This window comes from Aulostomus chinensis, chromosome 13, assembly GCF_037954235.1.
Source record: "Aulostomus chinensis isolate RoL2024-O1b breed Wild chromosome 13, RoL_Achi_v1.0, whole genome shotgun sequence".
Taxonomy (NCBI): Eukaryota; Metazoa; Chordata; class Actinopteri; order Syngnathiformes; family Aulostomidae; genus Aulostomus; species Aulostomus chinensis.
The window spans coordinates 19,682,675-19,705,853 of record NC_141332.1 but is presented as its reverse complement, the minus strand read 5'-3'; the positions used below and the strand labels follow the sequence as shown (position 1 = coordinate 19,705,853).

Here is a 23,179-nt window from a genome sequence, read left to right as displayed (position 1 = left end):
GAGCCTGTTGATTGTTGTCGGTTTCTAATTTATTCAGTTATTACAGCTGTGAACAAGTTAACTGTACTCACATTATCCAACACATGACATTTAACTTACATATTCCATGTGAAAAGTCTTCTAACCATAGAGGAAACTCTTTAGTTGTAGAATGATCTCCGGGGTCCAATTGTTCAAAATAGTTGAAACTGAATCAGCATCATCTGGATTTTGACTTGCTATGTTTTGCAGGTAACGTTACAAAATCCAGATTAACAATCTGAATGGGAAAATATGTATAAAAACATCAGCTACCGGCTATCGAGCAATGTAGATTTTTTTGTTTTTTTAATTTGAACTGACCATAAAAAGCACAGGAAGGGAACGTAAACATCCCCTTTCATTATCGAACAACTGAGCAGGTGGCATAAACTTGAAGAGCGCACCTGACTTCCTGTCCACTGCAACCCTGATTGACCTTTTTTATGATTATTTGGAAGAAAGCACCTGGACAGATCCGATTCAACACTGCAGATCCTGCAATTGAGCATTTAAATGGATTTTTCCTGTTTTGCCTTGCGCATCCTTCGCTGCGATGTCACTTAACGATGCACCTCGGCCCGGCGACGACCCAGACTGACCTCCTGTGTGACGTTCAGTAGGGATGAAACCATGACTACCATTGGGGTATCCCGCTTTTATCTTCATTTCATGATTAAAATGAAAATTTAAAAATTAATGAATCGTACTCAATGAGACAATGGTTTTGAAGGTCCCAAAAGCAAAAAAATGCAACAAATCTTGAACTCGAATCGTTTCATTTTGTTCTTAAAATCTACCTCAGGAAGAAATTCCAGATTATAATATTTTTTTAATCAAAGTAACCCCCCCCCCCATCCTATTACAAAATTTAGAACAATTACTGAATATCTGAATCACATCAGAGCAAACTGGATTACACATAATCCAATTTCTTATCTTTTTTTTTTTCCTTTCAATGATGATTTTCGAGATTTGATCCAGTCAGACTAGTTCTGAACAACTGGGCCCAGGGTTGACGGCAAACAAAGATGATTTCCCAGAACTCCAGTCACACTTTAATGTCACTGTCATTCTTTTATGGAGCAACTGTCAACAAGTGTTTACCAACAATGACATTTTACCGTTTGCCTTAAATTATCATGAAACGAAAGTAGGTTTTAGTGACAAACAAGTTGGGGTTTTTTGTTGTTTTTTTTTCCCCCCAAACAAATAACGAGCATCAAGACATGAACACACACACACACACACACACACACACACACACACACACACACACACACCGTAGCATTTAACACAAGCTTGTTGTGCAAAAGAGAAATGAAAAGGATATGTGGAATGGCAGTAAACAAAAAAGATCTGACATATCCTGAAGCCCCTGCAAAGATTTAGTACATTTCTTGGAGAAGGAATGTGGAAACCACAGGCGTCACCTGAAAGATTCAGATTTGTTCATTTATACTGTCAAACAAAAGTCAGCAGTTACACTTGAGTTTTATTTGTTCTCAAGTCCAGTGACTTTTTTTTTCTCCTTTTATTCTGCATGCACATCAGTGAGAGGCCTGAGGTTTCACAAGTTCATATCGTCCCACCTGTCCTTCCTGTAAGAGCTGACCAATCAGCTGATCTTTGTGTACTCTGCGACTGACAACTAGGAAGCGCTGCCTTCCCTGTCCGTATGACTTGCTTCGTAAGCCATATTTTTGAGAAATCTGGTGGATCTGCTTGCGTTCGTCATTGGTGAGGTCGGTGGAGAAACGAAGGTCGTCCTGGCGGTCTGAGCTGGCATAGTTACGAATTATGTCCTCAATGTCTCTCTTGCTGAGCAGATTACCAGTTTTGTCTGCGTCCATGCCCAGCCCTTCCCTGGAGAACTGCTCCTTGACTCTGATGGGTTCTGCGATTCCCTCCCCATCTCGACCCAAACCGCCTCCCTTCCAGCCCATCTTGCGCAGCAGCTGGTTTCCTATGTTGTCTTCCTTTATTTCCTGCCTTGTGGCCTCCTCACCACAGCGAGCTAAGATCTGGGAGCGGGATATGGCGTCGTTGTGACCCTCCTTTCTTAGGTTAGATTTCACAACAGCCTGCGTTTGTCTCAGGGTGGCCAAAGCTTCCTTTGCTGCGATGTGCTTCACAATTTTTTTCGGCCCTATTCCTGCTGCAACATACTGTCCTTCCAAGTATACTTCACACCTCCAGCGATGATCAGGCAGAACCGTGAATTTGTAGTCAGCAGTCACTTTATTAAACTGAGCCGTGTCATTAATGATGCAGATGGCATTGTCAGAATTTTCCAGGATGACCAACTCACTAAGGTGCTTCTTTTTGCCAACTGCTTGTCCGAAGCGTCCACCAGACTCGGACTGATTATATCCTCTGTAATACTGTGATTGTTGTTGTTGTTGCTGCTGCTGCTGCTGCTGCTGCTGTTGCTGCTGCTGCTGTTGTTGTTGCTGACGTGCTGCCTGATTCATACGGAGTTTCCTGACCGCCTCTTCAGCCGCTGCGTGCTTTGAGCTCCTCTTTGTGCCAGTTGCCTGCGCCACCAGCTCATCCTGCAGGAAGACGCTGCACAGCCAAGCACCGTTATTGGGTAGGGGATCGAACTTATAGTCTATCTTCATGCGATTAAATGCTGCAGAATTGTTAAGTATGCAGATGGCGTCATGAGCATTGTCCATAACCACGAACTCTGTCCAGTGCTTCCGTCTGTCAGGCTCGTACTGGCCCTTGGAGCTGGGTGTTGGCTTCTCCTCTGGGTTGCGAAGTGCAGGTAAAAAGGCTGGGGTGGGGCTGTGCATCTGGCACACCACGATGTCGTTGACTATGGAGTGCCTGTATCTGCGCTGCACAACACGAACCTCGACTGGCTTCAGGAAGAGTTTAACAGCCTGCTCAGACGCACGGTCCCTTGCTCCGTTTTTACTGCCCGAGTATCCTGTGGCGAGGTAGACCCCCTGGCATCTAAGTTCACAGGCATAGCCATCTGTCGGTACTTTTCTGTTCTTGGGCAGGTCAGCCTGAGGAATATCTTTCAGGTTGACATAAATATACTCAGGATTAGTCTTACAAGCCTGGATGCTGCGGCTCAACATGAAATTGTAATTTGGAGAGTCAGTTCCAGTCATGTACATGGGGTCCCTGAACGTAAACGCCAGCGCTGATGCTACAACAGCAATCAACCCTTGTTTCTCATCTAATGTGGACTGGGCTATCGGAAGAGGCTGCGATGAGAACACAGACTGAGAGGTGGTTGGACTGCTCCTGCCTGGGCTGTTGTAGACTCTGCTGAACGGCCTGCTTGATGACGGTCGGTCCTGGTGACTGTACCCCAAACCCTGGCGTCCTGAATCCCAGCCACCTGATCTGTTCCCTCCATCGTAGCCATTGTATCTGTGGGGCTGAGAATAGGAATCTGTATTCCGAAACTTGTGGGCTTCATACTTGGCTGTGTAGTCCAGCTGTGTTTTAGCCATGAAGTTTGCAGTTGACCCCCGACCTCCATAACCAAACCCACTTGTGCTGCCTGAAGAAATCTCTCTGTCTCTATCCCGGTCTCTATCTCTGTGGGAACCCCAGGAGTCAGAACTGAACGATGGCACTCTGTCAAAAGCAGGCCTCAGCGATGAGAAGCCTTGCGCTCTGCTGGTGCTGCTGTAGGGTGGGTGGTCAGATTCCCTGTACCTTGCGACATACGACTCACTCCTCCTGGGCTCCTTATCATTCTCCTTCTCGTCAGCTCCAGCTCCTCCACTGCTGCCGCCACTAACAAAGTGTACAGGCTCAAATCGAGGTCTGGATCCAAATTTTGACACGGGCATTTTCCTCATGGGCTCCTCTCCTGCAACAACACAACACAGGGAGGCAGTCAGAGAAATGATCACCACTGACTGATGCAATAGGTTTTTAACAACATTTGCGAGGTTTTTGAAAGGAGCTGGTAAAAGCCTACAATATGGCCACTCAAATTGACCTCCTCTATCATCATTCCCACTTACAGAGACAATGGGGGACAACAAAGTGGGGGTACGTTGCCAAATCTGAAGTGATAGATCCTACAGCTGTGTGCCTTACAAGGGTTGCTGACAATTAAAAACAAAGACAATGCCAATTATTCAATTAAGAAACTTTGAATTGATTTTATACTTTTGCTCACTTATTCTTGACATTTTGAAGATATATTTGTCTAGAATTACCGTGAAGCCCTATGATACCGGCTAGTTCAAACATGGCCCCCTGCCGCGCTGGCTAAGAAGGGGTAAGGTTTTTATTCTTGCAGGAAACCTATTAATGCCTATGGAACCATCGGACCACCGGCTCATGTGGAAAACTTGTGTATTAATAACTGCAATAAACAGGAGAAATTGTCAGGACTTCTGAAGCAGCTTGGTGAGAGATCTGTCTATTTTAACGGTCTTCAGCTGTAATAAATTACTTGAAACTTGGTTGGGATTAACATTTTATTCGGAGATTATACACTAATATCCATCAAAAACTTTGCACTGAGGATGGGATTGGACACATGATCTGGACTCCGTCAGACAGACAGAAGGTGCCATACAATCTACAATTCCTCACCAAGGGTGAGAAGCTGTCATCCAGCGGAGCCTGGATTGCCAATCCAATCCAGTTGAAGGGATAATGAAAACACACAACGAGAGATCTCGAGTTATTTGAAGCAAACAGAGACATTGTTCATGGGTCATTGTAGAGTAATATCTAACAACAATTACAAGTTGTTGACAGCCATGTCATAGTAATTCCTGCGGCATTATAACCAAATTTGAAGGCAATCAGATGAATCTTTGTACTTCACTAGCGGTGACACTCCAGTTTAACGCTGACTAGAGATGGAAGCAGTCGCAGCGAAGAGGGGACGAGCAAGTATCAAACGAGGACGCAAGTGAACCTTATCCTGGTTGTTCAAATCAAATGCTAAAGTGGGTTGAGCTGGGAATTTCCCCTTGAAAAAAAGTTTTGGTGAAAATCATTGGAAACAATTGGAAGTGCAGCTGAAGAAACTGGAGGAGAGCAGTGCAGCTCGGCATGCAGCCCTGTCCAAAAGAGCTTGTTCAATCGATTTGTCTTCATCTTGAATACATTACTTATACACTGCATATATATTGATTAATACTACTGCTTTACTTCTAACCAGGAAATTATACAGTAATTTCCACCACAGCCAACAGTACAATTTCACAGTAGACAGACCTGCAATACTGCAGCAACCTGAACCTCCAAATCATGATTCTGGATAGAAGCCTTGCAGACTTAATATGTTTGATGTGTTATGCAGGCTGAACCATCAGCTCTACGTTTCGATGGGAATATGTACATGTAGAGAAACAACATAAAGGGCCCATTATATAGAACAGATTTATAATTTTACTGCCACAAAGCAAACTTACTGCCATCAGAAGAAGTACGTCTCTTTTTTGCTTCAGAACTTGGACTCTGGTCAAAGGAGGGCATTTCGCCAGTGTCAGTCTCCTCTGCCATCACCTGCACGTCCAAATCAAATCCAGGCCATACCTGTGATGAAGCTAACACGTCAGTCTGTCATATAAAACACACAAAATCAACACCTTGAATGTCAACATGAGCGAATACCGCATTATGCTCCCCCCGGGGATTCAACACAACCTTTAGAATATAAAAAAAAACCAGCATCTACGAGCGGCCATCATTAGAAATTACATTCGAATCCGGGACAACTACAACACCAGTGAGGAACAGAGCAGCGTGATTTCATGCTAGCACAGGGCCTTGACAAAGTGACGCAGTAGGCCGTGACTAGCCTTTCCCCTACAGGAGACATTAACAAGGTCCATTATATACAGAACATGTTCAGATGGAAATAGTGAGCTGTGCCATAATCTTACCTCAAGGTGTATGTAGCCTTTGGTCCGATTTCTATATCTGTTTCAGCTGAGCAACAAACAGTGTTATATTTAGATTCTTTTGCCAGCTAACTTTAGCTGCACAGCTAACTGATTCAATAACGACCAGCTAACCACCAGGACAGCGACAAACAGGTCAAACAACTTCCCACACAAGTCAACTCGGCCCTGGAAGAGCGCGTCGGAGAGGTTTGTGTTCTTGATCTACAGCTGCCGATGTCTCCCGAGGAGCTAACGCTGCAGAATCGACAAGCAGGATGCATCCATTTTCTGGTCCAACAAAATCAGACATGGCGTCTGATACCGCTATGGAGGACCAGCATGCTTTGCTACCGCCGGACATCCACTTCTCTTTACTGCTCACACCAGAAATGAGTTGGTGGTTCGACTATAAAAGGTTGAATGATTTACTTTGTACTTATTTATACAGACATTTCCTTTTCTTTTCTTTCTTTTTTTTTGCCAACAATCATATTTGTCATCTAATTTTATTCTGAAACAGGAACACTTAATTGACCCGCGGGAAATTTCTGCAGTGCTCCCTTGAATGGAAATTTTTGCATCACAGGAAATCAGAAATATATAAATTGTACAACAATATATCGCACGAACAATTCAACAATAACATAAACAAAGATTTATGCAAATGAGATGTAGAAATATGTGCCTCTTTCTTCAGAGCAGTACTAATATGTATTTATACAAATAAATACCATACACAGAAAAGAAATACTCAGAAATATGCATAAATGTGTGATGTCCCAAACAATACAATTAATACTTTTTAAAATGAAAATAGATATATCATGACCCACTCTGTCTGAATGGCTTGTCTGTTTTAGCTGCTATATTAGGAGTAGCACTGATATACAGGGTAGGCTGCTCCCTCATTGAGTCAAACATAAGAGGCAGGAGTCCTCATGACACAAAAACACAAAAACTGTGTAACTTTTATTCAACTCTCAGGTTTTCTTCCCTTTGTCTCTCACGTCCCCCTTGAAGCTGTGTTGTGTTCCTCTGAAGTTTCATCGCAATCACAGTCTGAATTACGAGAATGTATAAACTCCTCGGTGCTGCCGTGTTTGTCCAGGACTCTTGTAAATAAAACAGATTTTCTGATTGAATATAATAACTGAAGTACACAAGAATAAGATCCCACAATTTAGGAGGAGCTGGACATTCCTCTAACAGCCAGTATGTTACACAAGCAGTGCTAATTGTAGCTATCTTCAAGTTAAGTTTCACAAACGTGAAAGAAAGTGATACAATTCAAGAAAAAAAAAACAAAATAATAAATAGAACAGTGACATTAGAGTACTATCAAAAAGTCAGAAGCTTGATGTGTTCGGATCATAATTTTTATTGAAAATGTACATTAATGGAATTCAACTAAAGTAAAATATTGAATCATTTGTAATGTGGGAGAGTTTTTGACAACAAGAGGTGATGACTGATACTAGAAAAATGTATGGCATTTTCTGACACCAAAATGTTACTTTACACTCAGAGTCACATCCAAAGATCATAGGTAATAAACAACAAGTCTCCACTTCAATACACAAAATATATCCTTATAAATTATATAAATGCAAGAGTATTTTTTTAAATACTCCAATCTGGGATTCACTTCGACTCCATCTTATACTAATATTTGGCAAAAAAAAGGGGGGGGGGGCTGAAGTCATAGGACAGAGAAAATATACATCGATAATATGCAAAAATTGAAGAAAACAGCAATGAAGTTTAAAACTGCAAACCGGAGTTGATGAGGGCATTCAAAAACAAGCAGGGTCAAAGGTCAAGCTCACAGCAGTAAAAAGCAATAAAAAGATGCATGCAAAATATAGAATAGGCTGGTGAATATTAAAGCACAACGTGACAAAAGGCCATGTCATGTGACCTCCATGGTATTCAACAGTAGCATGTAAACATGGGCACCATCAAATGAAGTGTATTGCTTTGGCTTTTTGCATGATCATGACTTTAATTCAACTTGATGATGTTCAGGAGTTCCAAACATGAGTACACAGCAGGGGCCTCTGTCCTTTAATGGTTGAGCCGTGATGTTTCGAGGCATTTTATTTTAATGTGCACATTGTATTATGAGTCACTTTTCCTGCTGAAAAAAAAAATAATGAGTGCACAGTGCAGGTCATTGCAACTTTATTTCAAGTAAAAGTCCAATAAGGGTTTCACCTATGATCCCTGTAAGTGTGACTTACATTTACGACTTGAGTCCATTTTATATGAAGACCGGGGATGCACCGATTTATTGACCATCTTTCAGGATAGGCCAACATTTGCTTTGATGACAGTCATCGGCTTAAAGAAGATGAAAGTCACTGGTGAGTCTAAAGAAGGTTCAGCTGAAGGCTGTATGATTGAATTGTGCTCTTCAAGGAGTGCGATGACGGGCTAAAAGACTTCAAAACTTCTATATATTTTTTAACAATCAATATTTCTTTGTTTCTGTGGCACAAAGTGGAAATAAATATCAGCAAAAATTTAAGTTCACTCACAAATAAATCCCAAAACATCAGTATTGGCAACAGCTATCAGCTTAATTTAAAAAAAAAAAAAAAAAAGAAAGAAAAGAAAATCGGCGCAGAATTTCGGTGCATCCCTACTTAAGACTTAATAGAAGGTTTGAACTGTGCCCAGTGTCAACCTGCCTGGGTTTAGAGCTTCATTAGGTGGTCAGAAATACCATGCGAGTCCACATACGCCCATGTTTGACATAAGGAGATGAGATGGGAGGATAAAAAAGGTTGATACAGTGAGAAAAAACAGGAAGAGGTAAAGGGTGCTTGGGTCTTGCTGAAGCTGCAATCCCCTCTTCAGATGGTCAATACAGATTAAAAGAAGCTAAAGAGACAAAGAGGGAGAGAGAAAGAGAGAGGCAGAAAGCCAGCAGTTAGAGGAGTTTGCGGAGCAGAAACATTTACAAAATTATTTTTTGGGTGCATCAGGAAGGAAACAGATTTTTTAGGTTTGGTTAGAAATTCAAGATCTGGAGGTGAAATCCCTGTGATTTAACATTCAAGCACTAGAAGAAAATACTGTGCCAAGACAATTTTTTTAAAACAGTCAGTACATTTTTTTAGGATGTGTAAGAAATGTGAATTGTCTGTATTCTCTATGGACCACTTAAGTGAGCTACCATTATAAATATACAATCTAAATATAGAAATGAATTAGTGTGCACATAATCATCACAAGTGAAGTGGAAAATGGGTTAGTGACAAAAACAGTACACATAAGCAGAAGCGATGAGGCAAGAATTAGATTCGTCAGGTGAAGTGAGCACAGCAGTGGAACACAGGTAACATATTAACCCTGTAGTATGCAGAGAAGGTAATGATTAAGAGACCCTGGAGGGTGGGGTCCACAAGCCTCTGGTCACATTTGAGGTACTCAGTACCCACAGAGGACGGTCCCTTAGCAAAGCTTGAGAGCTGAGGACCTACTCAGTGCAGAGCCAGGGATTACTGCAAAGGAAAGTGAATACACACACACCAGTGAGCGGACGAACAGGAAGAAACAGAGTCTGTTCTTGTTGTATATTGAGACGGCCAGCGTGACGTAGCAAAGCAGCGACAAAACACTGAATCACAGAAGTCAACAAGATAACCGGAAAATGTTGATTTGAACGTATTTTGCTCTGATATTTTCAGAAATTCGGTGAGCCGCACCATGGCAAAAGTCAAGCTCGCCTACTTTCCCTATCAAAGTTACATGCAGTGATCATTTTGCAATCTGTAAAATGGGAAACGCGTTCAATTTAGTAAGAGACGACAAAAGAGGGAAATCCTCCCAGTGAAGAGCTGCAAGAAGGGAGTGATTGATTTTAGCCTACAGATCAATACATCGACTCATTTACAGATGCGTTTCTTAATACACAAAGATTGTGGCCACAGTTGGAACATTTGGTGAAAATTTGGCCTTTATTTTCTTTTAAGATCGTGTTCCTTTTTTGTTTAACACTGATACAACTGGACTTCATGATCAATGACTTTCAAATGTGCCTTCATAAAGAGAAACAATAAAAGAAAGTTACAATTGCACTGACAACATATATATATATATGGATATATATATATATAGATAGATAGATAGATATTTAAAGAACATCACATTTGTGTATAAAAAAAAGTGCAAATGTGAACGTTAACACAAATATGCACATAACACGACAATAAATGAGGTATGGGAGAAGTGGCAAAGGAATTAGGCTCACACTTTTTCATGCATAAGGCTAAAACAAAACATCATCTACAAAGGGACATAAATACCACTTGAAAACAAAAATGAATGTATATGGCTGAGGTAATACTTCCTGGTGTGTTCAAGATATTAAAACTAAAACCATTCATCCTGCACTGATCGATATCAACTTTTACATAAGGCGCAGTATATAATTCCTGTCTACTGTCATGAAATAGCGCGGCATCATGGGAATTGTTGTCTTGACTGTTAAAAAAAAGACAAGCTGACGCATTTAAGTACAAGGTAATGTATTGAACTTTATTAATGTAATGTTAATTCCTGCAATGTGTATTTGTGTAAGTGTATGATGTGTATTTGAATTAAATACCTGAAATGAATATTAGCTAATATTAAATGACAAATTCAAAACTGAAATACAAAGTTTAAATAACTAAGATCTAGTTGAATTTTGTGAAGTGACGTCCAAATATACAGTGTCTTTCAACTCCTGAGGGAAATAGCTGCCTCTTTAGCTGCCAAATACCACAAAACTCACTTGCTAATCACGACCTGTGTTAGGTTTTAAATTTTTTTTAATTTATTTTTTTTGCAGAGAATTTCCGGTCATACTTCCATGATATTAAAAACCATTTCTGACTTCTGAATTTATGGCCGGTATTTTTCCAGATAAAAGCTATTCTGTGTTTTGTCTCTCAGCTCAAACACCTTCCTATGTCACTCTTTTCACTGCAATTTGTGGGCGGAATATCTGTAATCTTGCGTTACGGTTTGCTATCTTAGAATTTTCAGCTGCAATTCTTTCACATTAAGAGTCTTAAACTGGTGAATTGAGATGTAAACACAAACATCGGGACCTGTTACAGTCATCATCATCAAAAAAATGCTGCTGTACAATTAGGCGTGTTTTTTTTCCCAGCATTGCTGTCAGTATTGATCAGTTTTATATTCCGCTAATGTTCATGAAACCAGATGGAGGAGCCACTGCCATGGATGAAGATCTGCAGACAACACGCCGTTTTTCAGCAAGGTGAGCAACTTTAAAGCAATGTTGTGCTGCATTTTTAGCTTAAGCTAACAGTTTCAAGACCATGCTGATGGTACACTGACATGTGCTAAGTAGAACGGTTCCTCTTTCATTTCTCCTCTGATCTCTGTGTCTCTTTCTGGACTATTTCTCATGACCTGACTGGGAATAAACTTTTGTGAGATTGTCAAAGTCTTTTTTCTTTTTTTTTTTTTAAATCTAAAACATGATTCCACTCCTCTCTGCCCCAGTCTTATCTTTGTCCTTCAACTCACATTACTATATTGCTGGGTATTGAAATATTGAACATCATGCATTTCACCACAGAAGCTGCTGCTGTTCGGCAAAACTACACGATGTTGCTTTCAAGTACCCTGCTGTTGCGTGGGAAATAACTCGGATGTGTGTAGCATGAAGTCAGATCACAGCTGTTTATGGCTGGATGAAGGGAGAAAATGATTGACAAAACTTGTTTTGTTTTTTTCCGACGCTGCCATCAACACACACCCCAGTTGATTCCTTCTGTAAAATTTGTTTTCAACCAGATTATGTATTACAATTTCTACCGCTCATCAGTTTTTAAAACACCACAAATGATTGCCGCTGGCTTCACATCCATCTCCACATGAACGACGGTAAATCCTCCACTACCTTAATTCCACTGCAGACCATGCATAAACCCTCAGGTCCTAATGTCTGATGCATGTTTTGCTTTAGCCTCAATACGTTTCTGCCCATCACAACAGTAGTCATGTATGTTAATATTTTTGTAAAAAAAAAAAAAAAAAGCACACATCATGCAGAGTCACTAAATAGAAAACGAATATGGAATGTGTTCTGAATTTGTATAAAAAAAAGACAAGCTGAATAATTGCTTGTTCTAAAACCTGATAATTAGCATTGTTCAGCAATAAAAGTGATATGTAAAGAGTCAAACAGAGCAATGCCCGGGGTCGTCCACAGAGCGGGGGAGGGGGGGGGGGGTAAAGGGTTGGATTATGGGGGATTGGTTGAGGTTGGGGAGGGGCACTGCAAAGGATGATGGGGTGGAAACTCATTCACAGCAGGATGGCCACAAGGGAGCACTTTTCTACAGGAATCCTTCTCTGGAAATAAGAGAGACGGACTGTTATTGCTTTCTTGGAGTTAAAACATCATCACGGCACACACTACTTCACATCAGTGACATCACATCAACATTAGTGGATAGATGGCATTTAGATCAGATCATGCTTTTGAAGAAGAGTTCAGAGGTTGGAGTGTATATTTGTATAATAAATGTTGGCCTAGAACACACTTTAAATTTTTTTTTGTTCTTTTTAGAGTCTTTGTTCCATCCCTGCACTTTAAACAAAGTCCCCGATTGTCTCAATCACTGCTCAACATGCAGCAGCTTGTTTTCATCTATTTTAACAGTCCCAAGCTGCTTGAGGAGGACAGATATCCTCATTCACTTCTCCCCTCCACAGAGTCTCCACTACATCTCTCCCTCTGGCTTTTGTATCCGCACAAGAGGGGGGTTCTGCGACAGGGGGTCATCATATGGCTGTTAGATCAACAAAACATGTCATCTCCATAAACAGAGATGGGCCCTGAGGATGTTTGCTGCTCTAGTGTGACCCGTTAGTCTCAATTCAGCCTTGAATGGTTCTTTGTGCTAAGGCAGGGCCGGGCAGAGAGAGATGCAACAAAAAGAAGGCTGTTGTGGATTTAGGGAGACAGATGGGAAGTACATCAAATAGCTGCGCTAGGAACGAATAAACCAGTTGATTTAGAGGCTGGTTCGTTGGAGATAACAGTGCCAGCTCAAAGTTAGGATTGACAAATGAGCATTTGTGAAACCGCATCACATTTACATAATTTCGACAGACAAATTAAGAGTAAACCTTTTTTTTTTTTTTAAACAGCTTCAAAACATTCATTTGATGTGGCTACATTTCAATTTGGCGATGTAGAAAGGTACAGTATAGGGTATCTCTCACTCCTGCTAGCTTCAAGCATGCTAATCCCCAGCACACCAAATCAAACGCAGCATAATTCAGCATGTGAATACTTCGCTAATACTGGTAATTACTTCCTCTATTCTTCTCTAATTTAAAGGAAATGAATTATCAAGTTTTTTTTCTACAATCATTGGGCCTCATTCTCATAGTCTTGCACACTAATTTGTTCTTTCAGTAAATGACGGTTTGTTTGTTGTTTACCCTGAATGTAGTGCTACAAAAGACTGGTATTTGTAATGCCTCCTTCTGGTATCTATGTGTATATCTCTTAACACTAAAGTCCTGGGTGACTGACAGTTGCACAGGACACACAAAATCTGTCAGAAGCCAAGTTTACAAATAATTCAGGCTTTGCTTCTGGTCTGTAAGACAAAATTCAGGGTTTTAAAAGTCTTCAACAAGTGTGTTCCTAAGAACAGCATGATTCTTCATGTGACACAATTCAATAACATTTCCTGTCTGGTGGTGGTATAACTTGGTGATGGGGGGGTGGGGGGGGGGCTTACCAGTAGAGGTGCCTCATGCAGCATGCAGCAAGTGTGCGAGGAATTAACTGGAAAATATTACGGATGCAACATAGGTGACACATGCACTCACAGAACAGATTCACAGCTACACAACAAGCAGTGATCAATAGCTGCGTCTTTAGGGGACTGACAAAAACTACGTCTGTAGATTAAATACATTCACTCTTATCTGTGTAACAACTGGAGGGCCAAATTCCTCATATCAGTTTTGACCAGTAACCCAGAGACAAAGCTAAAGATGTACAGCTGCCCGAGTGAAAGAGGAATTCTCCTGGTAGAACTCACAAGAAGAACTTAGCTGTAAGGGAAATAAATCAACAGGGAGGAAAGAAAGCAACAAGAATCTTCTCAGTGCAAGTGTCTTCTTCCTTTTCTACCAGGCACAGATTCAAATCAGCTTTAACACACAACCAAAATCAGAAGGCTAAAAATAGAAAATTGCAGCCGTACTTGAGCTCATCTGGCTGCGTCGAAGTATAAAACATATTATGGGGGAAAAAAAACACTGGAAATTCAAACAGTTGAAAGTGGGGAAAAAAAAGTTGGAAGCTTCAGACCTGATTTAAAAATTGAGATTATTTAGATGCATAAAAACAAGGCAATAGGTGGCTTTGAAAACTGATGGGGAAGTTCAATGACATCATAACTATGTAGAGAATACACAAATAATACTTCATTTTATGATCTGTTGTACTTGAGCCACTGGCAACAATTGACGGCAGAGTGGAAGCCAGTCAAAGCTGGCTTCCTTTCAACTATCTACACAAGGACAGCTATTCATGCTCATTGGTCTCTCCCTCCTTGTGCTCCTCTTACTTTATTGCATAATAATGATGAATTGTGAATGCTGGTCAGCAGTCTGAGCAGGAATTCGTGTTGCCAAACGTATCCTCTGTTATTATGATGGAGGGTAAACTACAGACTATTTCTACCCATCAGAAAGAAGAGCAGGATGGGAGTCTGACTTCTTCTCAGGCTTGCCCACCTCCATGTATGGTGCATCTTAAATTAAACAAATCTCAAGTGTCCTGTTAATGAATAATGACAAAGGAACCACTGAGCACTTTGGGATATCACCGGGACCAAAATTATCTGCACAAAGTGGAACAAAAGCCCTGCTGGTTCAAAAGAAAATCGCGTACCTGTATCCTGGCAAAAAAAAAAAAAAAAAAAAACGTAAACACAACAATCTGTTACAACATAAAGAAAAAGTTAAGTATTGAAGGCTGTTTTCTGCTTGCAAACAAATCAAATGTAGCCAAGTCAATTTAGGACAATCCAGGCTGTCCTGTACCTGTGATGAGAGAATCAAGACACATACTGAAGAGAGTAATACTCACTTTTTCCTCTCTTTGTCCCTCTTGAGTGTGGTGGAGCCCCCTGCCTGCTGAGCTTGATTCAGCAAGAGCTCTGCGGCAGTCTTTTTCTGTTTGAACATGTTGAGCTCGTCATCCAGGGCCTTCTTCTTTTCCTCCAGTTTCTTTTTCTCGTCCTGGTGGAGCTTCTTCAAACGGTCGAACTTCTCATGCAGCTGTGTGGCAGCGACAGACGAAGCAGCAGTTTAGTTTAAAAAAACAGGAGCCAAATGGTGAGGCACGTGATACACCAGGTGATATGATGGTGACGATGATGATGATGATGATGATGATGATGATGATAGCGATTTAATGATTCGCACCTCTTTCTCTGCTTCTTTAAGCTCAGCCTCCTTCTCTTTAACCCTCTGGACGAACATTTGCCTCATCTCTTCTTCCTTCTTCTGCAGCTCCCCCATGAACTCATTCCTCTTGGCTTCATACGTTTCTTGCAGACTGGCAAAGGAAGACGAGAAAGGGAAGAGCTTTTAATGCAATGAACGGTAAGGTCGGTTTCATGATGATGCACAGCATGCCAACTGTAGAAACTAGTATGGATATATTAAAAAAGGACAACAAAATCTGAAACATTGCAGAAAGAAACAAGATGGGGGGGGGGTGTGAAAAATCCACACAGAGCTGTCAGGTCTCCTACCTGAAGGGCTTGCTGTCAGGATCCGTGTCCTTAAAGCCCATCTCCTCCAGCTTGCAGCGGCGGTAGAGCTCATAATGGCGTGTGTGAGTCTGCTCTCGCAGGTCTTCCATGTTCACTCTGATCAGCATTTCTCGCAGTTTGACAAAGTCACAGTGATTTTCATTTTCCACTGTGAGACAAAAAAAAAACAAAACAAACACGCATATTTTACCAAACACATTAGATTATATTTGATTATTTATAGATTCCCCATGTATTATAGCTAAGAATTGAATGGATATCTTTTTAAAACCAGTGAGTAATCCAAAGACACAGTCCTACACACGCGAGACACCAACAGAGTTCATATCCAACAGCATCTCTATTGATCCTAACCATTGACTGGATTAAGCGCCACGCTTCCACAGACCGTGTGACACCATGTGAGTACGCATGCATGGAAGAACACAATGTGGAGTAAACCATCCCAATGTCAGATAAAGCCTCCGGCTAAAAATATTACACAGTGCAGTTTGTAGCCATTAGGACAGTGATGTAGTTTTCATTGTTTTGCCTGTAATCCATTCCATTGAATTTCAAATGACAGGAAGCCAATGAGGTTTAAGTGCTGATTTACAGCTTTAAAGGTGTTAGAGGTTTATCACATCCATACTGAGTCCCATGGAAGTATTGTAGTCCCATTGACCCCTAAAGTTCTGCTCATAAATTACAGCTGTCCACAAGTTCAGTCAATTTGGATGTGAACACACCTTAATTAAGCATAAAGTCAACTCCAATTACTACCTGATGGCTGTATGCTTCAGCAAAGTACTTCAGTTGGAGTTTATATGCATGTTGGTCTAGATTCATGTAAAATGTAATGCAGTTTAAATGCAGTTTAAATGGATGCAATAAAAAGGTCTCCCCGGCAAAGCTGAATTCATCGTTATTCTCTAAAAGGGTTTCCAGAGATTATGACATTGAATAATGGCCAGAAAAGTGTTTTTGAGGAGCATTGCAATATCCCATTGAAGTGTTGTTTCATGCTGTGTGACATTTGTCACTTTTTGTCTAAATTAGCGAAACGATTCCACAAATACGCTTGTGTTTTATACGCAGCAAACAGTCTGTTCTGGAATGATAGATCAAATCAATTGAAACACCATTAGTGACATGAAATCTCCTAATCTGTAAAAGCTCAGCAGTGTCAGTGTGATGGCAGACAGGGTGCTGCAGCTAAATGAGGTTACATAAGTGGTTATCAACTAGTTTGCTGCAGCTGCTGGAGGAGCATTAGCGGAGGGAGTAAGTGGAGCAGCAGGGAGCGTGCTCTCTTTCCCGTCCAGGAAGAGACAAGGGTTTACCCTGCACGGTTCCCCAAGGGTACTGCCGGGCCTTCACCATCTTGTTCCCCATCTTAACTTCCTCCGTGCATCCCACCACGGCGAACGGCAAATGGCTCTGTGGAGCAGAAGGAAACGCAATATTGGTGTGCTGCCTGAAGATTTTTCCCTCCAACACACGTCACTTTAAGTCAGTCTTACATTCATCGTGGAGTTGATCTCCGCCACCGATTCATCGTCGGTGGGGAACTGGTAGATCTGCACCCCGTTGCTGACCAGCTCACTGGTGATTTTGATTTTGAACTTGGTCAGCTCACTCTTGGAGATGGCATCTGACTTCGCAATGATTGGGATAATATTGACCTAGAGTTGAGAAAGAGAGAAAATCTAACATCAGATGACAACAATGCTTCTTACTAAGGTGTTGCTGAGCTGTCAGTCAGTGGCAAACTTTCCTCACCTATATTTATGGAATTTAGAAAATAGTTTATTTTTCAAAAAGGTTAAATACACACATCACAACTTTCAGATGAAGGTATTGTAACAATATCTAAATTTATATCGGAGCTCATTTTATTTCACACTGCATTTATCTTTCATCTGTTCCAATCACTGGTTGCGTGGGATTTTTTTAATGGTTATTTCCTACATAAATGTAAAAAAAAAACTGAATCTATGCTCTTATCATCTTTTCAACACAGAATTTCTCTTTCAAACCCTGCAATCTCAGCAAATCAGGCCTTTGTAGACAGTTAAACATTAAGCCCAGAAATAAAAATAGAAAATGCAGTAAAGAGAGCAGCGGACTTCCATCTTCTGCTGCAGATTACTTGAAAGCTCTTCAAACAGGGTGTCAGACTCCAATGATTTCAAAAACATGAGAGGGGGGGGGGGAGAGAGAGAGAGAGCAAGAGAGAGAGGGGGGGGGGAGCGTGAGAGGACAAACAGGCAGGTCATTCTCTTCAACAGAAAGCACCCACAGTTAGAAGTGACCCTTTCACACCCACACAACAATTTTCTCAGCCATTTCTCTGCTCAAGTCATACAAACATCAAGAGACATCCACGGTCATGTGAATAAAAACATAATCCCTGCATCTGGTGACATTCAAGTCATTCATGTCTTGCTCAAGTACACTTCAGCTGAAGACGGAAGGCGCCTCCCCTAGGAGAATGTATACACCTGGATCATGCTGTAGTGAGTTTGGCTTGAGGGCACAGCTGCTCTGGCAAACACTGAACCCACTCAGGGGTCCATGCAAATACGACACAGCCAAGAGGATGTCTCATAAACCAGGCAGCAGTCACTGAGACAACTGCATTTCACAGCTGACCTACGCTAACGCAGGAACTAGACTAGAGCCAATTGGCACGCGGGCAGATGGCCTGGAAAGGTTTATGACCCGTGAGTAGAGAGGACAGACCCGATACTCTAAACAATGTGTGTAGTATCCATGGTTGCATACATTTACAAGAGCCGTACAAAGCTAAGTGGGACTCACCTTGCTATCAAGCTTTTTCATGGTCACCAAGTCCAGGGATTTGAGCGAGTGTCCCGTGGGAGCGATGAAGTAGAGGCATGCATGTATGCGGGTGTCGTGGTAGCTGTGTAGCGTGCGCTTAATTTTCAGCTCCTCTTGTAGATATGCTTCAAACTGGGCGTCAATAAATTCCACAATGGACTTGTAACTGATAAAGAGAGAGAGAGAGCGATGGGTTTGAAATTTTAGCGACTTTCTTTTATAAATAAAATAGTATATTTTCATAGACACATGCTAACTTGTTGGGAAATGTCATGACTTTCATCAGTTTCACCAGCAAATGTCAAACATATCCCAAGCCCCACCACTGGTGTTCATAGCCGCTAAGCGAACTAGCAGTCAGGCATCAGGTGGGGGGTCTGGAGAGAGGAGAGCAGGGTATTTATCTGCTTGTCTGGCTCTCAAAATGCTTAACAACAAGTGTATTTCCCAAAAAGTTGGCATCTTCCATGAATAACGAACATAATCCTGATCTGCATCCGTGTTACACATAACAATGACTATTGATCAATGAATTTGTGTAAAATGCAACAAGCCATTTTCTGTAATTAAGATAAAAAGAACCATATGAAAATAGTAAAAGTCAGTCAGACAAACTATAGAAGCACACGGAAACATTTTTTACCAAGTGTTTTACCTGTCTTCTTTATTGATCTGGTCTCCAAAGCCGACGGTGTTGACCACCGTGAGTTTGAGGCGTACGTTGCTCTCCTGGAGTTCGTAGGTGTTGGACTTGAGCGTTACTCCCGGCTGGTTGTGCTGGGTGGGCTCGCCCTCAAACTTGGTGTTGAACAATGTGTCCATCAGAGTGGACTTCCCCAGACCCGTCTCACCTGGACAACAGAGAGAAAACACCTCCATATACTGGGATACTTTAAACCTTGATCTTCCTGGTCAGTTGTTGCTTTTTTTTTTACTTTTAATGGTGTGTGACATACAATTCAGTTGAAATAAATGAACACACCTAAGCTTAGAAAAAACTCATTTTATTCAACATACCTCACTGAAAAAAGCTAAGAACAACTTCTATGCTCCTCGGCCAGGTAGGTTCATAGCAGCTGAACCATTTACAGAGAATTATGATGAATTAATATCGTCAGTTAACAGCTAGCAGCGGTTCTACCTCTGCTACCCGGATCATCAGAATAATCTGAAAAGACATTATCCACTGCAGGTCTCAGGCTACCAAATGTCTACTGAACCAACCCAAGAAACATGTTGACAAGTAGCTATTTCTGAATAAGATCAAGTAGACATGTTGATGACTTAGGTGGGCCTGGCCTCTTTTATTTTATTTTGGGGTCTATTAAATTTGACTACAAGTTTCCATTCCGTCAGTTGGCTGCAATTAATTATCCGAGAGACAGAGGAGGAGTTTGTTGTTTGAGAGCTCTCAGAATCCTGCAGCACAGGAGTTTAATATGCGTCAGGGTGTATTTTTCTGATAGCTAATAATAACAAGTATAGTAAATACTGATGAAATGAAATTTCCTTTGTTAAATAAATCATCAATTAAATTCAATTTCTTTTTTTCCATTTATGGTAACCAAAAGCAGGAAACTTTCAAATCTGCTTGAGGTTCAGAGGGTAAATTTACATAATCTGATTATAACCATCAACACACATGACTGTTTTATATCCTCGGCTCCAGATAGCTAATAAACTAAGTGTACATTCAATGTGACATATTAAAGGTGCATTATTTTCACATGTTTACAGATGCAACAATAGCAGCACTCTGGGTTTGCTGATGTGGTCTGACATCCGTTTACCGTTGGAGGCATTCAGATGACTCAGTTACAGAGCTCCCTCTGTCAGAACGTCTATTTTTACTCATCATAGCCTGACTTACACTCAAATCATGGTAGCCTACTTTTGAAAGGATATCTCATAGTTTTCACAAGCTGTCTAATCTTCCCTCGAACCCCAAATCACTAATGAATCAATGATATTTGTTTGAGCTCAGTTCACGCTAAAGGAAGTGTAGCATTGTGTTTAGAAGAGCCCTGACCCCAGGATGATTCGGTGATACAGATTCAGTGATAAATGCAGGAACATTTGTGAGAACTGAATTGACACATTGGTCATCTTCTATGTACACTTAAATAAGAACACAAAATGGAAATGAACATTTCCACACTAAAAGGTGGAGAGAGTGTCTTATCTAATCCCAGAGCATCTTCATTGTTCACCCAGGCCAACCGGCCAAAAGGAATCTAAATAGGTCAAATACTGAGCCAACTGCTTTGCAACTTGAGGAGAAACCTGACTTTCACTCAAGCGAATTAATTGTCATTTTGGTCTGACAAGAGATAGCGATGACATTTTCAAGCCTGACATACTCACCAACACAGAGGATGTTGAAGCAAAATCCATGATTGACAGACTTGTTGACCAGCTGGTCAGGCATACTGTCAAAGCCGACATGGCCTGCAAGAGGTACCGAACGAGCACCTTCTCCCTAGAAAAAAGTCCAAAAAAAAAAGTGAAAAATAACATGAAGCACCATCTGACACAGAACCCTTTATGTAGCAACATGCTGAGGACTTTTGATGAGGCACCTCACATTACTGTAGATGGTATAGTTACCAATTTACATTTTGAGGACTGTAGTCCTCCGGAAAACAGCATTATAGAAAAGGATTTTCAGATTATTGCCCTTTTCAACATATGTGATGATCTTGATCGTCTTTGACAGCTCTTTCAGGTGAATGCTGTACAAATTATTACCTCTTCAATCGCATTTTGTGATGACATTGGCACTGGCTTTCACATGCATATCAGGTGCAGTGAGTGAACTTCCTGTTTCCGAACCTATTTCCTATATTCTGTATGTTTACGAACCACACATGTCTAGGAGGTATGGCCGTGCAAATTAAGACACTTGCACACTAACAAAAAGGTAGAAGAGCTCTCTCTGTCTCGATCAGAGTGACACCAAAGTGTAAAAGCACTGTTGTGTTGTTTCACGTGTGTGGGCGTGTGACTAGTGGTTAGCATCTCCATCTCTGTGAATCCCGATTCAGCTGCCTACGTCTACATTATGAGGTGTAGGAAAGCAAAGAATTTAGATTATATGGCAAAGGAACCAGCTAAATGTCAGCCAACCAGCTATTATGTGGCTTTCCAATGTGGCCTCAGCTTTGAGAGGAAAACATTCCATCTGAGGGTCAATTTAAAATAACCAGACAAGCGGGTGGTACAATACAGTTGTGGATTATTTGGATAGTTGGGTTTAAACAGCTGAGGGAGTGTTTGTTAAACTGGGGATAATGTCACTCTACAAACAGCCTTTACACTTCAGTTGTAAGTGCAACATTCTTGAATCCATTTAGTTACACACAGCGGATTTTTCCGTGATTGAGCCGCAAAAGCATATCAAACTGCGACAACTTGCTATTCTGAGCACTTTCTCTGGGTTTGGTGGCTTCTGTTTTCTTCTTTTTTCACCCAAACTATAATCCAGACAAACATTACGCATTCGTTGGAAATTGCAGACCTAAATATATTTTTTAAAAGAACAGCAAGAATCTGTTTTGTACTCATATTTTCTATACACATCAGACAACGCCCGATTGAAAGTTAACGGGACTCGCATCAAACAACGTAACGGAAGTGAGCATCGTAGCTGCGCTGAAATGGGGGCGTTCAGAATGAATGGCCTCCCGGTGGCTATTTTATTGGTTGCCTTTTTTTAACATGAGCCAAAATAATCTATAAACCTTACAAAGCCTTCGAAGGATAAAATAAGTTTGCAAAAAGCGCCGATGTTATTCCGTTTTTCATGCAATTTATGCTAACATTACCATCACAGGAAACCAAGGCGTTAGCTCACGAAAATTAAAATAAAATTAATGTAATTGATAAATCTAATGTTCAATGATGCAGTGTTGAGATTGGCAATTGTACAATATTACCAGAAACATTATTCGAGACCTATTTACCTCAATTTTACATTTTTAGACTGAATGTAGGCGGGTGATGACTAACATTAGCTTCCAAATGGCATCTCATTCAGCGACGTAACGCTAAAAACACATAGTTAGATGAGAAGACATTTCGACAGGTGTGTGGTAATAACATCGTCCTGAGTAAACCAGGTTACTCACCGCTTGCCTTGCTATCTCAGTTGACGCCATAGTAGTAGCCGTTAGCTGGAGGACGACACCTCTGCTGCTCTCCGAAATCAACGTAGGGAGCAGAATCGAGGAGGCTACAACGAAAGATGGCCCGCTCGGATTGTACCACCGTTCAGCAGATTATCTAAGCATTATTTCATAAGAACCTTTGATAATGTCATCCATATGAAAGCTGTTTGATAAATTAGAAGATTTTTGTATCACACTTATCCCGGCTAGCACTTTATTTTTTCTTAAATTAATGTTATTATAAACGAGAATTATCCAGTGAACCCCCGTAAATCCCCGACGAACCGTTTTGATGGATTCGCCCAGTAAGAATGGCAGTGAATGAACAAGCAATAACGATAATTTCAGCTGCAAAGTTAAAAGAACAATGAGCAAATACAGCAGTTGAGACAATTCGCAATTGTCGTAGATATGTGTTTAAGATAAAGACTATATTTGTAAATTCACATGTGCGGTTTCT

At 41.0% G+C, this 23,179-nt stretch overlaps 2 protein-coding genes across 6 annotated transcripts; both read right to left on the bottom strand.

Annotated features, from left to right (window-relative positions):
- Positions 1-2: 2 nt before the first annotated feature.
- Positions 3-6,297, bottom strand: nkrf (NFKB repressing factor). Of its 2 annotated transcripts, XM_086221991.1 has the most exons (3): positions 5,901-6,297; positions 5,427-5,550; positions 3-3,859 (listed from the first exon to the last, which is right to left on the bottom strand). In XM_086221991.1, the coding sequence occupies exons 2-3, from the start codon at positions 5,515-5,517 to the stop codon at positions 1,569-1,571; spliced, it is 2,382 nt and encodes a 793-aa protein (XP_086078117.1). In that variant the 5' UTR covers positions 5,518-5,550; positions 5,901-6,297; the 3' UTR covers positions 3-1,568. The 2 variants fall into 2 exon arrangements, with proteins under 2 accessions (XP_086078117.1, XP_086078118.1); XM_086221992.1 differs by lacking the exons at positions 5,427-5,550; positions 5,901-6,297 and adding an exon at positions 4,597-4,939.
- Positions 6,298-6,990: 693 nt separating this feature from the next.
- Positions 6,991-22,797, bottom strand: septin6 (septin 6). 4 transcript variants are annotated; one of them, XM_086221990.1, is made up of 11 exons: positions 22,681-22,797; positions 20,918-21,032; positions 19,209-19,404; positions 18,533-18,719; positions 17,233-17,394; positions 17,053-17,149; positions 15,710-15,878; positions 15,378-15,510; positions 15,040-15,230; positions 13,679-13,725; positions 9,427-12,275 (listed from the first exon to the last, which is right to left on the bottom strand). In XM_086221990.1, the coding sequence occupies exons 1-10, from the start codon at positions 22,708-22,710 to the stop codon at positions 13,722-13,724; spliced, it is 1,284 nt and encodes a 427-aa protein (XP_086078116.1). In that variant the 5' UTR covers positions 22,711-22,797; the 3' UTR covers positions 9,427-12,275; positions 13,679-13,721. The 4 variants fall into 4 exon arrangements, with proteins under 4 accessions (XP_086078115.1, XP_086078112.1, XP_086078116.1 ...); XM_086221989.1 differs by lacking the exons at positions 9,427-12,275; positions 13,679-13,725 and adding an exon at positions 6,991-8,783; XM_086221986.1 differs by lacking the exons at positions 9,427-12,275; positions 13,679-13,725 and adding an exon at positions 8,790-9,406.
- Between the last annotated feature and the right edge of the window lie 382 nt (positions 22,798-23,179).